The sequence below is a fragment of the Arvicola amphibius genome, chromosome 4 (assembly GCF_903992535.2).
Source record: "Arvicola amphibius chromosome 4, mArvAmp1.2, whole genome shotgun sequence".
Taxonomy (NCBI): Eukaryota; Metazoa; Chordata; class Mammalia; order Rodentia; family Cricetidae; genus Arvicola; species Arvicola amphibius.
The window spans coordinates 103,977,577-104,003,563 of record NC_052050.1 but is presented as its reverse complement, the minus strand read 5'-3'; the positions used below and the strand labels follow the sequence as shown (position 1 = coordinate 104,003,563).

At 50.4% G+C, this 25,987-nt stretch overlaps 3 protein-coding genes across 6 annotated transcripts in view; all 3 read right to left on the bottom strand.

The window, feature by feature from the left end:
- Pbx4 (PBX homeobox 4) overlaps positions 1-3,529 on the bottom strand; it is a 50,980-nt gene extending 47,451 nt beyond the window's left edge. Inside the window, exon 1 of one of the 2 annotated variants that reach the window (XM_038327149.1) lies at positions 3,380-3,529. The gene's annotated coding sequence lies outside the window, so the exon portion shown is untranslated. The remainder of the gene's footprint in view (positions 1-3,379) is intronic. The other variant, XM_042054974.1, reaches the window with a different exon arrangement.
- A 4,671-nt stretch (positions 3,530-8,200) lies between these two features.
- Lpar2 (lysophosphatidic acid receptor 2) lies at positions 8,201-14,524 on the bottom strand. The gene is given in 11 exon segments (XM_042054911.1): positions 8,201-9,040; positions 9,042-9,253; positions 11,279-11,440; positions 11,443-11,521; positions 11,523-11,552; positions 11,554-11,760; positions 11,762-11,903; positions 11,905-11,942; positions 11,944-12,022; positions 12,425-12,770; positions 14,371-14,524. Coding segments are annotated over 11 exon segments (1,551 nt in total). The 3' UTR covers positions 8,201-8,938.
- LOC119813291 (GEM interacting protein) lies at positions 13,992-25,736 on the bottom strand. Of its 3 annotated transcripts, none has more exons than XM_038328523.1 (20): positions 25,460-25,736; positions 24,495-24,579; positions 23,568-23,643; positions 23,409-23,466; positions 22,990-23,115; positions 22,836-22,900; positions 22,651-22,758; positions 21,117-21,197; positions 20,855-21,025; positions 20,624-20,761; positions 20,145-20,341; positions 19,237-19,343; positions 19,076-19,165; positions 18,668-18,745; positions 18,435-18,589; positions 17,683-18,009; positions 17,393-17,589; positions 16,631-17,018; positions 15,058-15,127; positions 13,992-14,949 (listed from the first exon to the last, which is right to left on the bottom strand). In XM_038328523.1, the coding sequence occupies exons 1-20, from the start codon at positions 25,644-25,646 to the stop codon at positions 14,570-14,572; spliced, it is 3,084 nt and encodes a 1,027-aa protein (XP_038184451.1). In that variant the 5' UTR covers positions 25,647-25,736; the 3' UTR covers positions 13,992-14,569. The 3 variants fall into 3 exon arrangements, with proteins under 3 accessions (XP_038184451.1, XP_038184452.1, XP_038184453.1); XM_038328524.1 differs by having other exon boundaries at positions 19,076-19,156; XM_038328525.1 differs by lacking the exons at positions 20,855-21,025; positions 21,117-21,197.
- Positions 25,737-25,987: the final 251 nt, after the last annotated feature.

The following is a 25,987-nucleotide window of genomic DNA, read 5'->3' as shown; positions in this document are numbered from 1 at the left end:
CCCTGTGATACAGAGGTCCAGGGGAGCTGTTTGTGTCTTTCCTCAGAATCGGCCAGATCCGGTGTGGATCCCTACCAGACTGACAAGAATCGTTGACAACACTGGAACAGCCTGACGAAGAGCAAGGAGATGTTGCTGCTCCTGATCCTGTTGGTGAACCTACCGTTCCAGTTGAATCTGAAGAATCTTATTTCTGGGCTGTGGTCCCGTACATGGCCCATTCCAATTCCTGTTCACAATGAGTCCACAATATTGCCACAATTTTTTGTTGATAGTTGCCAATTGAACTTAGTTTGCAAAAAGGTGGATGCTCAGGAACAAAAATTTAATCAAACTGTAGTGCCCCTAGCAGGAACTTTATGTTTTACCACAAATCAGAGCACTTCTATCTCAGACTGCATCTTGCTAGATGCCATGAATCTTACTGTAGCTAGAGATCCATTTTTAGAAGATACCTCCAAATTTTTGAGAAAGGCCATTAGCGCAGCCCTGCCTCAGGTTAGATCTGGAGCTAAATCTGGATCTGGCTCCTATTCCGGTTCCAATGATACTGTTAATGTTACCACTTATGGGATCAGTTGCAACCTTACAACGCCCCAATTGGATACAGGTAGCAAGGTTAATAATAGTGATTCACAGGTTGGCAATAGTAATCATACTAGTAATAATATTTTTTCTTGGTCTGTCCCTAGATGCTCTGGTAATGATTTGAGCTATCCCCCCTGAATTTGTGGATTGCAGAGGACGATATGATAAGTTTTACAATAATTCTGGATGGGTTCTTAGGAATCTTAACCATTTTAAGGTTAAAGAAAACTTATGATAAAGGTTGGATCACCCTTTACTCCATGGATACTTATGAATTCCAGAGGAGCTATAACTGAGTTGTCTCCATTTGCTACATTTGTTCGCTCTGGAATAATTATGTTAAATAATTATACAGGGATTATGAATCACACTTCTAAAGAAATTAATATAACTAGTGTAGAGAAAAAACATAATACTACTCTACGGCAAACCAGAGTTTGCCTGGATCCCTCCCTTTGTCTGGCTTTTGTTTAATACTACAGGGGAGTTCAAATAATACTGCAGTTGATTGCAAGAAGGATAATTGCTCTCTGTCACAATGTTGGAATTTCTACCATTCAGGTGCGATTGTTATGCGCATCCCTACCTTTGTGTTTTTGCCTGTGAAAGCCAATCCTAAGAACTTCCCATTAGCCACCCTGGTTCGCCGGAAAAGGGATTTTGGCATTACAGCAACTATTGTGACGGCTATTGCAGTGTCTGCTGCTGCGGCTGTTACTGCAGGAGTAGCTATGGCCAATCAAGTTCAGACAGTTACTATTATCAATTCCGTGGTACAAAAAACCTCGGACGCTATGTATATACAAGAAAAGATTAACCATCAATTAATGTCAGGTATTTTATTGTTAAATAAGAGAGTTGATTTGGTGGAAAGAAATATGTTAGAAATGTTTGATATAGTTACCTTTGGTTGTGTAGATCGTACTAAGCATTTGTGTGTTACCCCCTATACTGCTACCCTTAATGAATCCCGAGCGATTTCTCAATATCTAAATGGCAATTGGACAAGGGGAATTGAACAATTGCAAGCAAATTTTAGTTTGAAGATTTTGGCTTTGAATCAAACCCAGGCGACTATGGTTTCGCTGGGGGAATTTACAGATTGGCTGGTAGATACCTTTTCATATATTAAGGAATGGGCATGGGTGTTGCGTTCTAGGATTAATATTAACTCTCGGGAGTGATATAGTGGCGTTGTTTCTGATCTAAGGCTGATTCGGGTAAGGAAACGGGAAAAGGGTTGGCCATGCTCGTGCCCTCGCAGCCTTGGAGGCCGGTAACTCCCCCCAGCTTGGATCAGCATCTTAAAGGACTCCTGACCCTGATCCCTGCTTTTTTGCACCGAAGGCCATTGAGCCATTGCACTCGGAAAGAGGGATCGAGAGGTTCCCCTGAATCTGGGGATGTGTTTGTCCTGGACAGAGTAGGTTTTGCACCCTAAGAGTGCACTGAGTAGATCCACTCAGGAGATCATGACCTTATGCATATGGGTAGTCCTGCTTATTTTTTCCCATCCCTGAGAAAAACGGACATGTCTACATTTAGGGTAAGGTCCTCTGACCTCAGCCTTGACTGTCTTTTAAATGTCATAAAATTAAAAGGGGGAACTGTGGCGGCCCGCACTTACATTCGCCATTACAAGATGGCGCCGAGGGCTAAAGTAAACAAGTATGTGGCGCGAACTTTTCGCGCCACATCTGCCTAGCAACAGGTTTCCACCAATCCTTTTCTGCCACGTCACCTAATCAGTAGACACGCCCCGTCCTCCTCTATATAAGCCGCCACCCAGCCCGGCTCGGGGGCCCCCCTGCTTCCAGCTCTCCCTCAACCAAGCAGCGCTTCATTAAAGTGTGATCAGAGAAGAATCCTGTGTCGGTGGTGATCTTTCCCTGCTGGTCAGGGCTCGCTCGCCCGGCAACACTGATAAAATCCTTTGTGCTGTGGGTGGGTGTAGGCACATCACACAGGAGAGGATGCCAGGAACTCAGCTCATCTGTCATTTCTGGGCTCAGCGAAACCCTGTCTTAAAATATAGTAATTAAGGCAGGCAAGGTGGCATGAACCTTTAAACCCAGCACTCGGGAGGCAGAAGAGTAGGAGGTTCTATGTAAGTTCAAGGGCTATTCAGGGCTACCCAGAGAAACCTGTCTCTGAACAAAAAAAGGTAATAAATAATGACTCCTGAGTTATCCTTGGGTACCTAGAATTGAATCAGTTTTTGGGGCTTCTGTCAAACTTTTCCTTCGTCTTTCTGGAGCAGCAATTGTGCAGTCACTCCAAGTGTCTAGAAACCTAAGCCTGGAAGATGGCTCCATGGGTAAAAGTAGTTGCTTCCAAGATCCACAACACAAATTTGTTATAGTTTCAGGACAGCCAGGGCTACACAGAGAACCCCTGTCTTGGAAAAGAACAGGAGGATGAGGAGTAGGAAGAAGGGGGCCCTCTAAGGTCCATCCAGCTCCCCGTATCTGTTTCTGAAAGTTCTCAAAGGTCCTTCATCAGATCACCCTAGTTATCTCTTCGGTAGCTTCTCTTCAACTATGTGCCTTGCAAAATTGCGGTCCTCGGACAGGCCAATAACAGATGACTAGCTCACTTATCCTTCTAATGTCTCTTGTTTCCAGGGCTGGGCCCTTACTCCCATAACGCCGCAGCCCCCTTTCCTCACGAAACCATCCTTCACTCACCTCTGGCCAGAGGCCCTCTGCTGTCATCCACTCCAAGGTCTGCCGCATCTGTCCCCATCCTCAACCCGCCTCCGCCCGTTCCCTCCCTGCCTGCACGCCCGTACCTGGCCTGGGCCTCGTCCAGGCCTCTGGTCGGTGATGGCCATGATCTGCTGCAGGACGTCGCTGGTCACGGCCCAAGGGAGCTGCGGGCGCTGGGCGGCGCGGGGCGGACTGTGGCGGCACGGGGCGCAAGCGAGGCGGCCATGGGCGATGGGCCAGATAGCGCTGAGGAACGGTCCTGCCAGGAGCCCCCGCGCGTGCGCAGCAGCCAACCGCCGCAGCCTCAGATGCCACGCCCTTCTCGCCCACTAGCCAACCGCCGCTGAGTACAGCCCGCAGAAACCGCCCTGGAGGTGCCTTTCACCAATCGGGGCGGAGCACCCGCCCTCTCCCTCGTGACGTGTGCTTCAAACAGTCTTTCTTAACGGATGCTGAGGAACCAGTTGAAGGTTGTCTAGAAAGAGCGATTCTCTTCTGCAATCCCTCCCCCGGACACGCTCCCTGCGGGCGCCGTCATCCGTCAGCGCCAGGCATTGTTTCCCCCTTCCCAGCGACTCACTAGAAACTTGCCTTTTCAACTGCCTCTGAGAACCCGGTTGAGCGTTGCCATGGTAACGACGATACCTGCATTTGCTTAAGTCTGGTGCACTTGATGGCTCCCATCCCCGTCAGAGGCCACAACCCTTGGGTTTTTGAACGCGTCTGCCTTCTCTCTGATCCCCAGTTTGGCAGCCCCACACATCTCCGAGTTTCCTTCCTCAGAGGCCTGCATCCTCACCTCTCCCACTTGCACACCTCCCTCCCTCAGAACTTTTCAAAAACTTGTGGCTGGGCATAGTGGCACATGCCTTTAATCTCAGCATTAGGGAAGCAGATCTTGTGAGTTCGAGGCCAGCCTGCTCTACATAGTGAGTTTCAGTACAGAGCTATGTGCAAAGCCTTGTCTCAAAATAAATAACTTGAGACAGAGTCTCATATAGCCCAGGGTGTCCTCACATTTTGTTATGTAATGAAAATTGACTGAATTTGCTACATGGAGCATTGATTTCGACCCTTCTGGTTTTTCTGCATCTACGTAAGTGCTGGGATGTGGAGTGTGCCTCATGTCTTATTGTGTGGTGGTAGGAATGGAGTCCAGGCCTTCATGCATACCAGGCAACCGCTGTTACCAACTGAAGTACATCTGTTTCCTAGTTTTTCAACTTGAGGCCGGGTTCATATAGCCCAAGCTGACATCAAATTTACTAGTAGTTGAGAATGCCCCTTGCTCTAGTCGCCTGCTTCCACCTCCTTCACCACCCCAGCTAGTTCCTCAGCACTCTGGTTCCTCCTCAGAATTCCCACTCCAGGTCCTGCCTCTTCTTCAAGGCCTCCCATACCTAAGTCAGGCTCCTCAAATTCGTGTTCCTTGCCATGGTCCTTTCACATCTCGAGTCTTTCCTACCAGTCCTGAGGGCCTTCCACTTGTCCTCTGGCCTTTCTCAGAGCTCTTCAGACCCCAGAGCCTCACACGTCCCTTTTTCTGGGAGAAGCCACCCCTGATAAGAGTAGACTGACTAAAGAAACAATTTCACTCAAGTCCAGTTTTGTGACCCAGGGAATTTATTGGGGGTTACAGGAGCATGGGAAGCTGAAGAATGCTCCCCACCCTCATCATGAGGAATGCAGCCCCATATGTCCTCTCCTCCTACAACGAGCACATTGCGGCTCAATCTGGAGGGATAGCTATACAAGTCCTGGGTTCTGGGGGTCCCTTCTGGCCGGTCACCAGATCCCTGTTTCCCTGAAGCTCTCTATTCCCCTTATATCCAGCTGAGGGGACTGGATTGAAGTATGCAGATATGTATAGATAGCAGTAACAGGAAGCTAGAACCAAGCACTTTTCTCCACTGGAGAAAGTCAGCTCTATATGTGGTTTTCGGCAAGATCCAGTTTAGGAAATCCTTTTTAAAAAAATTATTTTATTCAATTCACATTGGTGTGAGGATGTCAGATCTGGAACTGGAGTACAGTTGTGAACCTACCATGTGGGTGCTGGGAATTGAACCCGGGTGCTCTTAACTACTGAACCATTCCTTCTCCAGTCCTGGAAGACTTTTGTTTTGTCATTTTTTTTGCTTGTTTTGTTTTGTTTTTTTTTTATCGAACTGGGGTTTCTCTGTAGCTTTGGAACTCATTCTGTAGACCAGGTTTGGCCTTGAACTCACAGAGATCCACCTGCCTCTGCCTCCCCAGTGCTGGGATTAAAGGCGTGCATTCACCACTGCTTGGCTGTTCATTGTTTTTAATATGCCTTTGGTGTGTGTGGGTGTGTGTGTGTGTGTGTGTGTGTTGTGTATGCTCATCTGCATGCACAAGCATTGGCACATGTGAAGGTCAGAGAACAGCCTTTTCATGACTTGGTCTCTCCTACCATGTGGGCCCAGGGATTGAACTCACGTTATCAGGCTTGACAGAAAACACCTTTTCCTGCTGATCATAGGCCTGCTCATTCCTTCCAACCCCAGGATTCCAGGTCTAGCAAACGCTAGCATGTAGTGTGTGCACCACGTCCGACAGAAGGGCCTTTGTCTCTCATTTGGGATGCATGACATGACAACAGGCTGCTCAAGCAGAAGAAAAAGGGACACAAATCCCTCTCCAAAGTCACAGAACCTCCCAGAATCTGTTTGCTCTGAGACAGAATTCAGACGAAGGCTTGGTGAGTGTTAGCATGACTGGGTAGCCCATTTCATTCTGTTACTGAAGAGGTAACTCAAGCAGCAGGTAGGGCAATGGGGACACTTCAGGGGCACCCAGCAAGAAATGAAAATGTGAAAGAACAAGGGAAACCCTCTGATGAAGGAAACCATAGGCTTGGTCCCAGCAACAGGAATGGAACTCTTGAAGGGGGCCGAGAGTGGTACCCTGTACAAAATGTCAGTCAGTGGCTAGCAGTACACAGGCTTGATTTGGTGGGGAGAGGTGACTATAAGTTCCACAGGCCAAAAAAGACAAAAAACTTGGTGACCACCTGGCAGAGGAAAAGATCAAGAGAAAAAAGCTGGGGGTGGGTGGAGTGGGGTTGAGGGGGTTCAGCAGTTAAGCGCTTGCCACTCATAGTGTATGAATTCAGAACCTCAAAAACCCACATAAATGCAGGGGTGGAGTGGCCCAAACTGTAATTCTAGCCTTTGGAGGGCAGTGGACAAAGGGTTGCCCAAAGCAGCAGGGTCAGTGAGACTGGCTGTTTTGGTGAGCGACTCTGCTTCATGGAGTAAGACTGGCAGAGCTCCCAGCGCTGATTCTTGACACTAACCTCTAGCCTTCCACATGCACACCAAAGGTACAAGAATGCCCACATTTGTATAAAAATATGCACACAGCTAGGCACTCTCTAATCCCAGCTCGCAGAAGGCAGAGACAAGTGGATCTCTGAGTCAAGGCCAGCCTGGTCTATAGACCGAGTTCCAGGACAGCCAGGGCTAATAGAAAACCCTTGTGTCAAAAAAGAAAACAAAAACTGTAACACTTATAAGTGGAAAAAGGAATAAAAGCTGACAAGATAAATCTGTCAACAGAATCTGGGCGAGGATGATGAAGGACAGACCTAAGTACAGGAGAGACAACTGACCTCTGGAGTCAGCAGAGGGTCCCCGATTCCGGATTTGATTGGCTGCCTCAATACGCAAAGTGACAAGGTCCAACAGGTCTGGAGGTCCATGGAAGTAGGGACAGAAAGTCCTTAATGGTCGGCTGGGCAGTGCCTGGGTTGTCACCTTGGGAGACCTCAGGCTGCAGGTACACACTGCCACATGGGATCAAGAACTACTACCTAGCCCCACAGTCAGTCCTGTCTTCACAGAGGTAGGTAGGGATGAGCATTTTCTCTTCGGAGATGGCTCCCTGTGCGCCGAGCTCTGTGGTGGAACTGGCTACTGTGTGCCAGGCCCCAGCTGGTGGGAATGGAGAACACTGTAGAGCAGCATCATTTCCAGAGCTGTGGGGAATGAGAAACACTGTAGAGACAGCATCATTTCCAGAGCTGTAGGGAATGGAGAACACTGTAGAGGACAGCATCATTTCCAGAGCTGTGGGATGGAGAACACCTGTTGAGACAGCATCATTTCCAGAGCTGTGGGAAACAGATGCTTAATGCCTTAAGAATTTGGCCTCAGATAAGACAGAGGTCCACATTCCTGCTGTTGCTTGCTTGGCATGTGAATCTGAATGAGAACACTACTCTTGCTCCTCTGGTGAGGTGGGGGCAGGGAGCCAGGCTTATGGTCCACCTCACTGCCATGGGACTTTTCTTAGGCAGGGGAGAGGGCTCATCTCAGGCCTGAGGAGTAGAAAGTTCCAGAAACTTGTGACTTAATTCAGGTTCCTAGGGACACTGAAGTCCTTTTCCTCAGTGGAGTTTTCTGGTCCCTCCTGGCATGTCTGTGGTCATTTCCAAGCTGTGTAGTCAGATACGGCTACACCTGAATATGGTGTCTTAGGCTTGTCATTCAAGCACTCAGGAGTTGAGGCAGGAAGAACAGCTAAGAACTGGAAGTTAGTCTAAGCTACACAGTGAGTTAGATAGCTTGAGGTATGTTGTGAGATCCTGTATCTTAGAAAATAAAATAATGGGTTGGGGGGAGGCAGGTAGAAAGAAAGGCTTACACAAGCCAGAAATCGCTCTAGGTTCTTGAAGAGGCGGATAGTAGAAGGATTGGCAGAAGGAAATATGAGACTCCAGAAAGAGGCAGAAGCCAGAAATGGTAGTATATAGCTCTAATCCCAGCACATAGGATTCAGAGGCAAGATGGATGCAGCAACATAGACCTAGGGCCACATAAGACCCTGCCAAAAAAAAAAAAAAAAAAAAAAAAAAAAAAAAAAAAAAGGTGGGGGCACAGAATAGGAATGAGGATGGGGTCAGGGGATTCCATGTTGAAGGATTCTCGCAAACTCTGTGCCATGATAGATAGATAATTCCAGGGACACAGGGACAAATTGTTTGAAAATGACCTTGGCAACCTTAGAGTGGAAAGGCTTGTCCTGTATCACGTACTCCCTCCACGTTAATGGAGGCAGGTGAGCCCTCAGAGGCTGCTCAAAACTCCCAAGGAATCAGCTTCAATACCAGCACTTGGGAGGTGGAGTCAGGAGGATCAAGGCCATCCTCAGCTACACAGTGAGCTCAAGGCCAGCCTAGGCTACTGAGATCCTGTCTCAAAAAAACCAAAAACCAAACTGGCCTCGGAAAGACAGCATACCTATAGTCTAGCCTGCATCAGTGGGTGGTGTAACCTACGACAGCTCTCACCTTTTCTACCCTGAACACCGACAGCACCATGTAGGAAGAAACAGTCCACAGGACATACCAGAGATATAAAGAAAAATATAAAACGTGTTGTTAAAACAAAAATAAGTAAAACCCTGAGATGTTTGAGAGCCAGGCTGCCACGCCCCTTTGGATGCTCTCCCAGGTGCACAGAGATGACCCCAAATCCCTGTGTTCTGAGGCAGGCAGATCTGTAGCCTGGGAAGTATTGAAAACCATGCATCTCCTGGGCTGGATTGAGTCAGGGAAACTGCTAGAGGCTGTGGGGTGATACTTTTGCTGCCCCATCTTCTGCCTCAGTCCAAGGAAGCTAAAGGGTGGAGTCCATTGGTGGGCAGCCGTTCTCAGGAAGCATGATCCGGGTGCTGGCACCAGTCTGGGTAGAAGATGAGTATCGGGAAGATTGTGTGTTTGGATCAGCGGAGGAACACGCAGCAGAGGAGGCGGCGAAAGGTCCGGCGCATCTCAGCATCTCGGCAGGAGTACACCACTGCGTTGACCAGTGAGTTGGCCTCAGCCAGGAGCAGAAAGTACTTCTCCACAACCAAGACATTGCAGGATTTACAGTCCAGACCGTCCAGGAGCAGCACCACTTGGCTGGTGTCCAGCCACACCACAAATGCCCCTGCAGGACAGAGACTGGGGAGTGAGGGGGTGGAGGCTGACGATGGTGAGACTTGTCGTGAACCACCCTGTGCTAAAGCAGTGACCAACTGTGTGGCACATATCACACAAGCTCCCTGCAGGGGCCAGAACTGCCAGGAGGGGATAGACACCTTTCTCCAATTTGCCTGTCAGAGGAACACCTGTCTGAACTGGGACAAGGAGCCCATGGCCCTTCAACCTTCTATAGGAGATTTGTTCACTAAAGAATGAGACAGGCTAGTTAGAATAGTGGGCCAAGAATCATTGGAGAGAATCAGTCCTCAACCAGAAATAGATTTCCTTCTATACTAAAAGCTCAAAAGAGGGACTTATTGCTAAGACTGAGGACCCAAATCAAATTCCCAGGGCCCATGTGGAGTAAGGAGAAAACAATTCCCAGACATTGTCCCTCAGATCTCTACAGATGAACTAAAGTGCATTATATACACCTGTGCACACATGCACAAAATAAAGTTTTAAAAAATTATTTACATGTGTGTGTACACGTGTATGAGTGTAAGCCACATGCATGTGGGTGATGTCCTGGAGGCTAGAAAAGGGCAACAGATCCCTTCGAGTTACAAATGGTATAAGCTGCCTAATGAGGATATTAGGAATTGAACATGGGTCCTGGGAAGAACAGGAAGTGTTCTTTACTCACCAAGTCATTTTCTAGCCCCCCCCCGAAAAGAATAAACTCCCAAGGGGAGCCAGGTGTAAGGGCATACACCCATCTACTCAGGGAAAGAGAGGCAGGAACCGTCAGTGCTTTAAGGCCTGTCTTGCCTTAGTTACAACCTGGACTTCATGAAACCTGCATTAAAAAAGTAACCAAGCTGGGCCATGGTGGCACAGGCCTTAATCCTAGCACTGGGGGGCAGAGGCAGCCACCTATGATCTCTGTGAGTTTGAGGTCAGCTGGTCTAAGAGTGAGTTCCAGGACACCATAGTTATGTAGAGAGACCCTGTCTCAAAAATCAAAAACCTAAACCATGAGCCAGGTGTGGTGGTGCATGCCTTTGATCTTAGTATTTGGGAGGCAGAGGCAGGTAGGTGGCTCTCTATGAATTCAAGGCCAGCCTGATCTACACAGTGAGCTCCAGGTTAGCCAAGTCTACACAGTGAGACCCTACTTCAAAAGAAAACCAAATTAATAAATAAGCAGAATCAACAACCAGGGCCGGAGAAACATGGCTCAATGGGTAAGAGCAGGTACCTAAATCCATTTCCCAACAGCGACTTCAGGCAGTTCGAAACTGCCTGCAATTTCAGCTCCAAGTGCTTAGGATACTTCTGCCCCCACATGCACCTGCACACACTTGCATGAGCCCAGACACAATCTCACAGCCACATATACACACACGCACAAATAAAAATAAATCTAAAACAAAACAAAATGAGGAAAGACTGGGTATGTAGTGGTTCATTCCCAGTACTCAGGAAGCAGAGGCAGGCAGATATCTGTGAGTTCGAGGCCAGCCTGGTCTATACAGTGAATTCCAGGACAGTCAAGGGTACTTGTGAGACCCTGCCTTAAAAAAACAAACAACCACAAGAACAGGTCTGAGGATACCGATCAGTTGGTGGTACTTGAAATCAGGTGTGGAGTACACCCTACCATCTGGGAGATGAAGGCAAGAGAAACAGAAGTTCCAGATCATCTTCTAATACTATATAATTTGAAGCCAGCCTGGGCTACATGAGACTTTGCCCTCAAACACAGTAAAACAAACAAGACCTCTAAACGATTTCCTTGGGAACATGAAAACTGGAGGTTGCCCTTGTTCTCCTCTGTGCAGGCTAGCTGAAGGGTCACTCTTTCCTTTTTGGAGGCTCCTGCCTGGTTCTGACCATGGAGTTTCATCTTTTCCTTTTCCCCTGCACTGAGGATACCACCTCCCTGGAGAATGCCCCCCTCCCTTCCTGCAATATCAGGTCATTTCCTCAGTTTTCCAAGACCTGTGGAGGCTTGGTCCCTGAAGCTGCTGTCAGAGTACCCACTTACCCAGGATGATGACAACAGTTTTGACTAGGCTGAGCGTCGTCTCTCGGTAGCGGGGATGGCAGCTGACATGCTCTGCCATGCGCTCTACCCGTCTACGCACATAGAAGAAAATGCGTGTGTAGACAGCTACCATAAGCAGGAAGACCAGAAGGCTGGACAGGGCCACACAGCCAGGTAGGAGCGGCTGAACAGGGGCACCATTCGTGAGCAACTATCCAAGTCACAGAGGCAGTGCCAGAAGTGTTGCAGGTAGCAACCCCAGGCCCAGTGCAGCCAACCCACACACCCACAATAAGTGTGACCACACGGCCCCGGGGTAGGCGGCTGTGTAGCTGAACAGCCATCACACTACGGTGCCGTTCTACAGCGATGGCCAGCAGTGTGGCCACTGATGCCGTCAAGCTGGTGTCCAGCAGACCCTGTCGCAGGAACCAGCCTCTGATGGAGAGCCGGGCAGTTCGTGGGCCAGTATGGAACATGAGGGAAGAGGTAGGCCATCCCGGCGAAGAGGTCAGCAGCAGCAAGTTGCGATAGCAGGTAGTATATGGGCTGGTGGAAGCGCCGGTTGGAGGCAATGGCCGCAATAACCAGCAGATTGGTGAGCAACACCAGTAACTGACTGTCAGCCCAGAGCCACCACTACCACATCCTTGGGGCGCCAGTGAAGTGCTGAGCTCCTTGCCACTGTTATTATAGAAAAAGCCGATGGTCTCATTGTAGTTAGCACTGACCCCTGGTGACTGCCTGTGGACATGGAAAGAGAGAGGTTCAGTGCAGGTGGCCCCTGATGGAGGAGGCTATGAACAGGCAGTGGCCAAGACGAGAATCAAGATGGGTGACTGCAACCCACAGACTCAGAGGCCCTCTGAGCAAGGCATCTGTGGTAAGAGCCAGAGTGACCTAAAAAACACAAGCTCTGTTTATCTACTCAGAAAGCAGGGTCTCACTGCACATCCCACCCTGAGACCAGGGCTGCCTCAAAATCAAGAGACCCATTCGCCTCTGCTGAATGTTGCCACAACAATTTTTAAATGGATCTCTGTCTGATAGGTAGGGTTTGTTTGTTTGTTTTTTTACTTCTTTAAAATCTGAAGAAGCATTGTGATCTATCTACATTGTAATTCGGGGCCTTGTAATTGCCACCACCAATCTGCGACCAGATTGGACACCTGTGGTTTCCAGGGCACTGGTGTGGGAGGGTTGGCTGGGGCAGCCTGAAGATCACACTGGTGCCAGGGTCCTCGCACAGTGCAGAGGCCAGGGGGTGTGTGCACACTTAGAGCAAGGTTCCTAGTCAGCACCCGGAGGGCAGTGCCAAGGCGCAGAGGTGACAGAGTGAGCAGAGGAGACAGAGAGACCGCACCAGAAGTTGAGTTATGGGCAGGATTCCGCACAAGAGCTCTGGAAGCAGGCCATTCCGGGGTGGGACGGAAGGCCAAGAGGCCTCCGGGACAAAAGGTGTTTTGCAGACGACCCTGGGCTAGAGGAAGGGCTGTGGAGAAGAAGGGGTACGCCTCACTCTCTCCGGAAGCCTGCACCCACCCTGGTCCGGTTGGTACTGGTCTTACCTGGGCCTCCAGTCAAGCGGCAGACGGGGCAGGCTCGCGGGGGGTCGAGGTGGGACTGAGATCCATGACCCTGCGATGGGGCGGTTGCGCAGCTGAAGCGTTCGGTGTGCTATAAGCCCCAGGCCGAGCAGGCAGGAGAGGCGGGGCCCAAGGCCACGCCCCTACCTGCCCCAGCTCTTGGGCCCTGGGGGAGTGTCCCGCCCCCTGGAGCGTACCACCTCCAATGTCGAAAGAATGGTGTACTGAAAAAATGCAGTAGTCCCACCTCCTCCCCACAGCCCCGTTTTCCCACGTGGGACACCCCTTTCACTCCGTCCTCCGCGCACCTCACGTGTTTGCCCTTTCGCGCCTTTGAGGTTGAATCACCTGGCAGCTGGAAAGATCCGCAGCTGAGGCCTCTGGGGCGCCCCCCTGATCCTGACCAATCCTGTACCGAGCTGCAAGCCCCGCCCCACCTCACCCTGCCCTGGTCAAGCTCGCGGCTGGACCCCCGCCCCACTGAAGGCGCGCCACCAGCGCTCTGTGCGCCACCCTGACTTCCGTGGTCTCCCCTCAGCCTGTGCTGGCTCTGGCCTGCAGCCTCCTCCCTTGGCCTCCCCCGTCTGCAGCATACAGCCCCATTGTCCCAATTATCTGCACCGGGTTGTATTTGATTATGTAGAACCGGATCAGGGACACAGAGCTCTGGCAGGGCCTTAGTGACTCATCTGGGGCTCCAGGCCCTGCGCTAATTTCCTGTGGGGTTTCGCAGGATGGTTTTTAGAAGTCTTGGTTCATCAGGTCAGTAATATAGGGGTAAAAGAAGCTGCTCTTACTGGTGACCTTTTCTTTGTCAGCCTTCCCTGGCAAAGACAGATGTGTAAGAACATCACAGGATTGTTTTTTACCTTTTTTCAAAACAGGCTGTCCTAGAACTAACTCTACAGACCATGCTGGCCTCCAACTCAGAGATCTGCCGGCCTCTGCCTCCTGAGTGCTGGGACTAAAGGCGTGTGCCACCACTGCTCAGAGGACTTTTTTTTAATTAAGATGTAATTTTATATGTGCATGTGCATGTTTATGGGCAGAGGTCAGATAATTTGCAATAATTGGTTCTCTCCTACTACCAAGTGGGTCAGGCTTTGCAGCAAGCACTGTTAGCACCGTTGTATTCAACCAGGACATGGCTTTATTCAGGTTATAAGAATCCAGATTTGGCCAGCACTTGGGAGACAGAGAATTTCTGTGAGTTCTATAACAACCTGGTTTACATAAGGAGTTCCAGACCAGCCAGAGCTACAAGAGACCCCCGCCTCAAAACAAACAAACAAACCAAACCCAGAAAGGCATAAAAGCAGGTGAGAGGGCTAAACTACACCCACCTACTCACGTAGACTCTGTCAAGGAGGCAAGTGGCACTAGGGCCAGGAGCCATTATGATCAGAGTAATCAGACATCTGTCTCAGAGGTCAGAGACTGGGGTAACCCCAAGGATCTTCGGACCTGTATTGACCATTGAATACTGAACCTGACTCGCCTGTGTACCTGTGTTGCCTGGCTGTTTTAACCTCCTCTGGCAGGGAGATGGTGAGGACTTCCCAAGATGGGTGGTCTTCCTTACCCAACTCTCTGGTAACCTGTCTCTCCCCACACCCCTCTGAATTGGTCTGGTTACCAGGTGGGGCAGGTAGAGAGACATATGGGGTTATCAGCTCAGTCCTGAGTTTCCTGGGATGGTGGGTGGTCAGAGATGTTCCTCAGATCCCTCAGGCTCAGTGTCAGCACAACAGGTAGCCCTGGACATAGCCTCAGTGTCCAGCTTGGAGAGTAGCCGGGCTGTCTCCTGGGTGATCTCAAAGTGCTTGGGCAGAGGGTTTCGGCGCAGGGGGCTGCCTTCAGGGGAGGCAGCAGCAGGGCCCAGGCTTCGTCCCCTCAAACTACCTCGGTGCACTGTTGAGACAGTAACAGGAGTCTCCTCACACAGTTTGGAAGCTATCAGAGCCAAGCTGGACAGTTGATGAGTGACTGGTCGTACACCTCCCCGTGAATACTTCACTGGCTGGCGACTGAAGTGGCCCCGGGATTGTGTTCCCAGGAGCAAGTCCTCAGGGTTGTGGCTGGACCCTGTGGAAAGATGAATACTAAGCATCCCCAGGTTCTCAAGATGTACCTCCAGGAGTGACCAGTCAGTCCAGCAACCCTACGGGAAAGGGAGCTCTCCAGGACACTCACCTTCCCCTGCCCCGTCTCCGGTGTTTTCCACCTCCTTCTCCTCCCTTTGGTCCCTCTGCAGAGTTGCAATCTGCAGGAAGAAACCCAGAATGTGACTCCTAACAGTAAAGCCTTGTTTGGGTTTTGTGGGGGTGGCTCAGTGCATCAGAGGATTTTCTGTACACGCATGAGGAGCCAAATTTGAATTTCTGGCATCTTTGTAAAAAGCCAGGCATGACTGGGAGTGCTTGTAACTACTATATTATGGGGTGGAGACAGGTGTCCTGGGAGCTTATTGGCGTGCCAGCCTAGCTGAAATAGCATGCTGCAAGTTCAGTGAGTGACTCTGTTTCAATGCACACTGTCCATAGCCAGTGCTCATCTGTCATTCACACCCTGTGCTTGGCAGCTAACAGAGCCATCTGACTAACCTTCTTTTCTAGTGCTGGGATCCAAACCCAAAACCTCACACATGCTAGACGATCACTTTGTCACCGAGATTCATCTGCAACCTGATCCTTGCTCCATTCTTGTTTCCCCTGCCCACTCTTTACAATCCAGGACGGCACATAGCAGGCGCACTCCCACCTCAAGACCTTTTCCCAGCTGGTCCTACTGCCTGTATGTTTTCCCCAGACTTGCCCATGCTTCTTCCTATCCCTATGTCATGCACTCAAAACACTAAGGCAGGAAGATCACAGAGAAAGACCCTATCTCAAAATCAAATAAAACAATACAATAAAAAGGCAAGTGTGTCAGGGCTGGAGAGACAGCTCAGAGGTTAGAGCATTGGTTGCTTTCCCAGAGGATGCAGGTTCAATATCCAGCACCTACATGATAGCTCAAAACTGTCTGTGACTCCAGTTCTAGGGGATCTGACATCCTTACAGACATACATCCTGGCAAAAAAAACACCAATGTACATATATATATATATATATATATATATATATATATATATATATATATATAAAAATATATATATATATATATATATATATATATATATATAATATATAGTGTGTCATCTCAGCTACTACTCAATAGTCCTAGGCAGGAGGGCCATTAAACTGGCTTACAGTGTGAGTTCAAGGCCAATCTGGCACTTTAAGGAGACTCTGCCACAAAATAAACACTAAAAGGAGGTTAAGGATGAAAAGACCTCTGTCACCAAGCTTGGCGATTTCCATTTCCAGGACCTACATGCTAGAAGAGAACTGACTTTTTCTCTGACTTCCGTGTGACACCCCCTTAAATGTAACAAAAGCAATTTGGGCTGGGGAGATGTTCCAGTGGGTAAAGGTACTTGAACCTGAAGAATTCCATCCCCAGGTCCCATGAAGGATAGGCTGTCCTCTGGCTTTCATGCTCATGCGATGGCATGTGTGTGGCTACACTCATTCAATAAACAAACAAACAAACAAATAAACGCTTTTGAAAAATGCAAACAAAATTAAAGAGAGCTAGGAGGACTTAGTGATAAGCACACATACACACACCAGGTACTGGATTCAATGTCCAGTTGTGCAAAAGAAGGGGGGTATTAAACACAGACAAGGCCATCCCCACATCTGTGGGATAAGCAGACTTCTACCTCAGAAGCTGTGGCCTCCAGACACTTCTCCGGGGCATTGTGGAGTTTGGGATCTGGGCTGGAGTCTGAGGCTATGGTCAGGAGTTGTATGTCTTGGGCAAGAAGTGGGGCTGGGTGCTGGGGACTGGATTTGAGGAGTGTGGGAGCCAGGCCAGGATCTTGGGTCAGGGGCTCAGAGGCCAGAGGGAGCTCATCCATTCCAAAGATCTGCTCATAGTGCAAAATGAGGAACTCAACAAGCTGAGCCTGGTGACTGGAGTCCAGCAGACAGGCCACAGGGCTGACTCCGGGGGCCCTGGGTCCATCTGGTGGCCGCAGCAGCGTAGGCCCAAATACAATTCCCAAGTTGTTGGCAGACATCTTGTTTTCTTCAAACCGAGCAGCCACCCTGCAAATGGTGGGGAGAAGGGTCAACCATGAAGTTGAAGAAGAATGGTAGGACATGTGAGCTAGCCTGGTGACGTGGCCAGGACACAGGAAAGTAGTGTCTGGTCACTGAGACTGTATCAGGGTCAGGTGTGTGTGTGTTCAGGGCTCTGAGCTCAGAAGAAATATGAAAGGTCAGAGGTTAATATGAGCCATACAGGTAAGCAGTTATGTTTCTAGGGAAAGAGGGCCATGATTCAAAGCTTAGGGACCCATGCACACCTGAACAAATGGGCCACCAGGTGCCGCACAGTGCTGTAGTTAGGGACCCATGCACACCTGAACAGATGGGCCACCAGGTGCCGCACAGTGCTGTAGTTAGGGACCCATGCACACCTGAACAGATGGGCCACCAGGTGCCGCACAGTGCTGTAGTTAGAGGGAGGCAGCTGCACCAAGAGGGTCCTCAGTGAGCGGATAATCTCAGGGCTGGGGCTGGGAGTTCCAGGGTCGTCCCCAGGGTCTGCATGCAGGGTCTTTGCCAGAGAGATGAAGGCATCGTAGAGGTGGAAGGGGACCACGGGATCAGTGAGCTGGTGGGGACAGGAGTGGGGATGGGCTGCTGAGAGTCCTGAGCCAGAGGCTGCATGATTCTTGCCCACCACCTCAGGCCTAGAGCCACCTACCTCTTGAAGAAATCGTTTGAGGACACTGGTGATATCATGAGGAGAGTTTCCCGACAGTTCAACCAGCACTCGGCCATTCTCAAAGGCCTGGCACAGTCGTTCCACACGCACTCGAGACCCACTGACCCGATAGATACCCCGCAGGCCAAGGGCGCGATGCTCTATCTCAGCTGTGCACCGGGTAACCACAAAGGGCACCTCCTCAGGGAAGTCTCTGGGGAGTTGTAGGAAGTCAACTCCAAAGAGAGGCATCCGGGCTGGAAGCCGTTGGTGTCCACAAAGGATGAGGAGGGTCTCCAGACAGCGCTTGTGACAGGTCAAAAAACACTGGAGGGGGGAATGTCACAGGGTTAAGAGTTCAGCTGGGGACAAGAAGGTTATTAGGAGGGCAGCAGGGGATGAGGAGGTTATCAGGAAAACCAGGGAGTGGAGAAGGGTAAGAGATGCTCGACCTGACCAGTGAAAAGGCTCAGTAGGTAAAGTGCTCGCTGCCAAGCCTGAGGACGATCAAGACTCACAAGCAGGAAGGAAAGAGATGGCTCCTTTAAAGTATCCTCTAACACACCCACACCATGGCACTCATGCATACACACACACACACACACACACACACACACGACAAAAAACAAACATTGAGACTGAGATAAGACATCAGACAAAGGCAGGTCCTAGAGCAAAGGGCTGCAGGGATCTGGGTCAGTGTGTTTGGTAGAAGTCAGCAGAGGTCATTAGGTCTCCAGTCTAGGTCACACCTCTTCACACTCTGTCCCGCTGACCATGAAGGCTTCACATTCTCTGCACTTGGCTGGACCACGCAGCCGCCGTAGCCGGTGGGTCTGAGCAGCTGTGGACAGTGTCCACTTCCGGAAGGGGCTGCCTAGTCCATTCTCCATCCCATCCCCCAGATCTGCAAGAGGGAGGTCAGGGCTGTCAGGGCCACCCTCTTGTCCCTGTAAGCTCACCTGCCCACCTATGTCAGCCTTACCAGGGTCTCGTTCCTCAAAGTCATCAGAGGACTCAGTGCTTATAGACGACACCTTCACAAGCCGCCGAGTAGCAGCACCTGGGGTCAGAGGACACAGAGGTAGGTCTAAGGAGACAGGTTTGGTTTCCAGGACTTCCAAAAACACCCAGAGAGATCTTTGAGAGAAAGGGTCAGAGGCCAGAGGTCACGTACAGGAATGGGCCAGGCCCTTGTCTGGTGGATTAGAGGAAAATTCCACCAAGACAGTGGGTCAACACTGGAGGATCAGGTATAGATCGAAGGGTAGATCAGAGGCCAAGAGGTAGGTTGAAGAATAAAAGTCAGTGCTTGGCTAGGAGCTGGAGGACAGGTGGGAGGTGGAAGGGTACAGGCATGTGGGGGGAGATGAGGGGAGGATCCTACCCTCACCTGGGCTGGAAGTAGGGGAATCCAGGGACTGGGATTCATTGCCACCACCTACACTGTCCACATCACTGCCTGGAGTGGGGCCTGGCATCCCTAGGTGAGAATAGGGCAATCAGGCTGGCCCAAATCCAGGCCCTATACTCACCAGGCCTCCTTGAACTTACCCTGGCTGCCTGAGCTGGTATCCTCCCAAGAGCCAGGCTCAGAGTAACCCTCCTCCAGCCTGGCATGTGGGGGCCCTAAAAACTTCTTTTTTGTGTCCTGAGGGGAACTGGGAGAGAGAGATTTGAGGGTTTAATATCCAGGAAGCTGGCCTTGGTGACAGCAAGCGGGCATAGCATTTGGGTCCCAATTTCAAGGGTTTGCAAACTCTGGTATCCAGGACAATTTGAGCCCCATAAAGGGCCCTAGCCCCACCACTCTAAGACTGGGGTAGTTCATTAGAAGTCCCCCTGATCACATAAGTACCCTTAACAAAAGTCATCGAGCCATTTCAAAGCAAGCAAGCAAACAAACACAGGAAGGGCTGGAGAGGTGGCTCAGTGGCTATGAATGTTTGGCTGCTCTTACAGGACCCAAGCTCAGTTCCCAGCACCCGCATAGATGGCTCACAAATGCCTATATCTCCAGCTCCACAGGACCTGATCCCATCATCTGGTCTTTGAGGGCACCTGCATACAGGTAGCATATACACATACATCTAAATAAAAATAATTCTTTAATCAGGCAGTGCTGGTGCACACCTTTAATCTTAGCACTCAAGAAGAGGCAGAGGCAAGTGAATCTCTGTGAGTTCGAGGCCAGCCTGGTCTACAGAGGGAGATTGAGGACAGCCAGGGCTACACAGAGAAACCCTGTCTCATAAAATAAAATAAAACAAAAATCTGGAAGACATTAAAGAAATGGGAACTAGTTGGGAGAGTAAGGGATTCAGTTGGTGTGGAAGAGGGAGCAAGAGGGGGGTAACAGAGATGAACATAATCAAAGTACACACACACACACACACATACACATTTATTAAAACCTGGCACGGGGCTTCTGAGCTTACTCCAAGCCCAGCCCTAGAGCACACCTGTGTAGCACAGGCGTGAACTCCTGGAAGCAGAAGGCGGGAGATGGTGGTGGCGGGGCCTCAGGCTGCAGTGCCCGCACAAACTCCTGGTAGCGCTGGCCAGGCTCAAAGGGCGCACAGCACTCAGCCAGAGCTGAGAAGGCTCGAGGTCCTCTCTCTGCCTGTGCCCCTCGTAGCTCAAACAGGCCCAGTGTCACCTGAAAGGATGGAGATAAGCATAACCTAAGAGGACTGGACCTAGATACCTGGCGTGGCCCCGGGGTAGCCTAACCTTTACGAACAAGTATGATGACCAGGGTTTGAGGACAGGGCCTGCCACTGATAGGCTATAAGGATGAGGAAGGGGTATGGGGCCTGCTATGGGACATGCAGTAAAGATAGTGTCCTGGGGCCTCAGAGATGGCTTAGGGACAGAGGAAAGGAGTATTTACCGGTGCCCAAGTGCAATGAACCACGAGTAACATGGGGCCGGGTCTTACCCGCCTAAGTACTTCGTCTCCTTGCAACACCAGTTTGCGTACATGTGACACTATCCGCCGCTTGGTGGTTTCCAGATCCTGCTGGCGTGTATTGGCCTCCTGGATGCAGGCCTGGTACAAAGCCTCCGCCTCCTGTGCCTGGGGAAACCAAGGCAGAGACAGCTTAAATGGACTTGAGCTGGGGAGGGAAGAGTATCCAGATGTTAGGGGTTCTTGGTACTGTGTCTCCACCTTGGCCTGTGCCTCCTCTCGGGAGCGTCGTCTGCGCTCCTGCTGCTTGCTGGATCCGGGAGATGCCTGGAGAGGAGGGTCCTCAGGGGACCCCTGGGAACGTGCCCAAAGGTCCTCTCTGCGTTGAATGTACTGGAGCCGGGTGCGCCGTAGTGCCTGCACCGCCTCATTCTTGGGGGCAATAAGAGGACCATAAGTCCTCTGTCTGCGGTCTGCAGAGGCCTCCATTCTTTGATGGACGGCCCACTACGAAGGGCCTTACCATGCGTTTCTGCTCCTTCAGCCACTGCTCCTTGAATTCCTTTCTCCACTTCTCAATTTCCATCCTTTTGGCTGCTAAAGGCTACAGAGTGGAGGATGGTCATGGGGAAGCAACTTCAGTGCTCTCATTTGTTGTCTCCGGCTCCACGGCCCTGCATGGGCTCTGCTCTTAGACACCACTACCAATACCCCAGACCTAAGCTAAGCCCATGTACATAAGCAGAAAGTTGTGTGATCACTCCATCTTTTTTTCAGGGACTCCAGACATCCTGAGGTCTTAGTGCCAAGAAACATCAGTCTAACATCCCTATTGGTGTATTCTTTGTTTTTTCAACTTTTTCAATTTTATTTTTTATTACTTTAAAATGTGTGAATGTGTGCAGGCTTGTGCACACGAGTGTGGGTGCCTATGGAGGCTTGAGGCATCACATCCCCATGTAGTGGGACTTATAGGTGGTTGTGGACTGCCACTCATGGGTTCTAGGAACCAAACTCAGGCAGGCCCTCTGCAAGAGCAGTATGTGCTCTTAACCACCGAGGCCTCCCTCCAGCCTCTTTAAAAGTTCACTTATTTATTTTATGTTTGTTTATGTGTGGGGATACATTTGTGCTAGTACGTGTGATGTCAGAGGACAGTTTGTGGGAGCTGGTTTCTCCTTTCTCCATATGGGTACAGACTGCCAAACTTGGTGGCAAGTGTCTTCACCTGCTGAGCCAATTCCATGGGTTCCCTGTCTGGTTTTTTTTTTTTTTTTTTCTTTTGCTACTTCAGATTTGAATCATGGTCTTGCATGTGTTAGCTAAGTAGTCTACTGTTGTGCTATATCTCCAGCCCATCTTTTTAAAAAATCTATTTATTATTATTATTCTATGTGTATGATGATGTGCATATGTGAACATACATGCTATGGCATGTGTGTGGAGGACAGAGGATAGCATTATGAAGTTTGATCTATCCTTCTACTTTTATATGGGTTTCAGAAATTGAACTCAGGTCCTTCTGAGCCATCTCACTGGCCCTGGTCTTACTATGAGGTCTTGGCTGACCACCACCTCAGAGATCCACCTGCTTCAGCCTCCCCTACGTTGAAACTGAAGGTGTATGTCACCATGCCAGGCTTGAAATTAGTATTTCTTTCTTGTTTTGTTTGATCAAAACAGAGTTTCACATGTAGTTCAGGGTGTTCTAGAACTCACTATGTAGATCAGGCTGGCCTCAAATTCAAAGATCTACCTACCTTTGCCTCTTAAGTACTGGGATTAAAGGCATACATGCCCCATAAAATCGGTATTTCTAAGTTGAAGAATTTTAAGATTTGGGGCTGAGGATGTATCTCTACTGGTAGATACTTCCCTAGGACACTCACATCATCCCTCCTCTCAGATAAAAGTACCATTTTGTGTGTGTATGTGTGTGTTGCCGTCTCATAGGAAGCTGGGTTTGAATCTCAGTGTAGGAACTTTTGACAAGATCCTGAGCATCTCTGGGCTCCAGCTTCCTCCTGAGTGGCAGCTACAGGGAGGGGGATGATTACCTGGTAGTAGTCTCTCTTCTGCTGGGCCAGCGTTTCCACGGCCAGGGCTCCCAGGCTGAGGTCATGCTCCAGAAACAAGGTGTAGATGTACTGAAGTGGCATTTGGCTCTGGGTGGAGTACAGGGCTTGTTCAGGAACTGAACAGAGAGGGATAGAGGACCTGGGGCTCTAGAGAAGGCTGGTACCTGCTGGAGAATGGACACCTTTCCGGCCTCAGCGATCTTCATGACACTCTTAGCGAACTCCAGCTCTACGGGGAGGAGAGACAGAGGGGGATCTATAGGCAGCTGAGGTTTGGGTCCTGCTTGTCATCAGGGGCTGGGAAGAAAGAAGTCTCACCGTAGCTGGCCCTCTTGTCTGTCCAGGCCAGCAACTCCTTGGCATAGCGGCTCCATGCCTTGGCATACTCCAGGGCAGCATCCACGCCACCATTCGTCCGAGTGAGTCGCAAATCTAGTTCTTCCTCTGGGACAAATAGGGAAACCCCCGAGCCCAGCCCTCTGTGGAAGCCTTCCCTGGACCCTGAGACCAGCCCCATGACTTTGGTTCCACACTTTCATGGACCCCTCCTAAAGCCCCTTTTGAGATCATTGTCATAATTTACAGATTCTCTACTCAAGACTGGGGAATCCTTTAGGATAGGGGAATTGTGGGCTCTTCCCTGTCCTCTAAATCTGGCACAGAACAGGGTCTGTGATGCCGTGGTGAAGGAATGACCTCTGTTATTCCCCCCATCCTTGCCTGAAATTCTCCCCTACCTGTGAGAGGTAAAGGACCCTCTGGTGAGGGATCACTCCAACATCTGGCTTCACTGCTCTGGGGTAAGAGGATGAGAGACAGCACTCAGGATCAAGCAAGACAGGGGTTTGCCTAACTGAGCCCTCCCCCCCAATCCTGTCCCCTATCTCCTTGCTCACCACTGTGGCTGTGGCAGTCTTGTCAGGCTCCAGGTCTTGTCTGAGTACAAGGTCTCCAGCCAAGGGGTCGAAAGCCCTGGGGGTGGGGTTGGGGGAGGATAAGGAATGAGGAAGTCATTTCTGCCCCAGACTGTCCTTTGTTGGGAAAAATCCTGGACAGTTGAGGGAGAAGGGAGAGATCTAGTCTCTAATATTATCTGTGATTTAGAAGGTGTGATCTGAGGATTTAAGGGAGTTAGGTGAGGCTGTGGTTGGTATTCAGGCAGGCCTTCAGCTCACTGTGCTGCCAGCCTGATTCTCAGCCTCCACTTCCCAAGTGTAGGATTTTCAAGGACATACCACCTTGGTTGGTTTGCACAGCCCTATGGATGGAATGCAGGCCATATGTATGCCAAACATTCTATCAACATAACTCCTTTCCCACATTTTTCCTTTTGTGGCACAGGCAATATTACATGGTGGTGCCTTATGAATGCTATGTACTTGTTCTACATCTTTAGGTGAGATCTTCTCCTAAAAACAAGACTTGAGAAAGATTTTGAAGGGCCTTAGGTAATTTAGGGGTTCACAGAGTGGGATTATAGTTATTTCTTTCTTTCTTTTTTTTTGGTTTTCAAGACAGTGTTTCTCTGTAGCTTTTGGGCCTGTCCTGGAACTAGCTCTTGTAGACAAGAGCCTTGAACTCATAGAGATGTGCCTGCCTCTACCTCCCAAGTGCTGGGATTAAAGCATTTTAAGGGTTCATGAGGTTATGTGTATGTGGTGGGAGTTGTTTTAGGACTACTTTTAAGATATACCTGAAACACTTGTGTATCTAGAATGCCAGAAGGCACACGTATTTGGGAGGGTTGGAAGTCAGTGTGTCCAGATGTGGAGCAACAGATAGTTAGGGAGCTTGGCCAGATGTGGCAACAGGCTCAGACTCACACGTTCCCCAATGATATCTCCAGGTTGTCCAGGCTCTGGAAGATGTCACTGTACCTCTTCCTGCCCTCGGGAGCTGGAGTCAGCTCTGGGGGAGAGAAGTGCAAGAAAACATGAACCAACTCACTGTCCCCCTTCCTCTACCCTCAGTGGCAGCAAAGCAATCACAGGCACCTCAACCACTCTCAAGCAGAGGTGGGAGGAAGAGAGACAAAACGAGATAGAAACAGAGACCTAATTGAGTTTTGGTCTAAGACTAGTGTGGGATGGGACAGTGAGCTTCGGAGGGGTTGTTTCAGACCAGACAGATGGACACCGGCAAAATCAGAGAAGCGGTTGCTCACAGTCACACAGACAGGCAGGGACCCATAGGCAAATCAAGAATACAGATGCGGCTTGACAATGGAGCCACATGGACCCCAGGGCAGACAGATGGGATCCCACGTGGGACGCACAGGCACTTAGCCTGCGGCATAAACACACGCGAGTACAGCTGAAACCATGAGGAACAGGACTGAATGACACACACACCACACATACACACACACACACACACACACACACACACAAAGACAGCCGGAAACATAACCCAGACCTAGTCACAATTCTGCTGCCGCCACTCTCTTGCTTTATGCACCCACCCCCGCCCGGGGTGCCCTGCAGGGATCCTGGCCGTGACACCCTGCCCCCATCCATAGTATAATAAGCAGAAGCGGCCACTTCCCGTTCCTGGGCCCCTTCCCCCCCAGGCATCCGGGGTGCCGGCTCAGCAGGGCAATCGGAGGGTTGGGGCAGGAGTCGTGCACCCGGTGCGCTTCAGGAGTCTCCAAGGTGCACAGACCTTCCCATGTCCTTCCCTTGCCAGGATTTCTTCCCCGGCTGTCAGGTAGCTCAGGAGTAAGTGGGGCTCCCTGGGTTAGGAGCTAAGGAGCGGTGGAGAGATGTCCCCCAGTTCCCACCCCTCCTACCTGTCTCCGTAGCGTCCATGGTGAGACCCGGGGGCGGGGGTGGGGGGACTTGCTGCGGAGCCGAGACAGGGACAGGGCTGCGCCGCCAGGACCAGCCCCGATTTCCTGCCTCCTCCAGCCCAGTGGTGTCGCCCCGCCCAATCTCTGCCACGCCCCGAGGTGACACGCCTCTCCCGGAAGCCGCCATCGGACTTCTGACTAGCCTTCACTGCTTCCTCCCAGGCTTGCTGAGCCTCAGCTGATCAGGTGTCCCTTCCATGGATTTCTGTGTTACCTAAAAGCCTGGCAGTATTCTCTTCCAGCAAGCCTTGGTTGCCCGCCCCAGAACCCTGCCCCGTCCAGTGACTAGACCGAACTCCCGGTCCAGTCTTTTAGATTCAGGGCGCCCCCTGTGAAGAACTGATGTTATGAAGACTGCCTGAAGTCCCCAGCACCCTGTGGCTTTCATGGGTCAGGTTCCCTTTTTTGTTGAGGCAGGGGTGGGGGGGTGGGGGACCCCCGCGAGGGAGCAGAGTCACGTCTCACTAT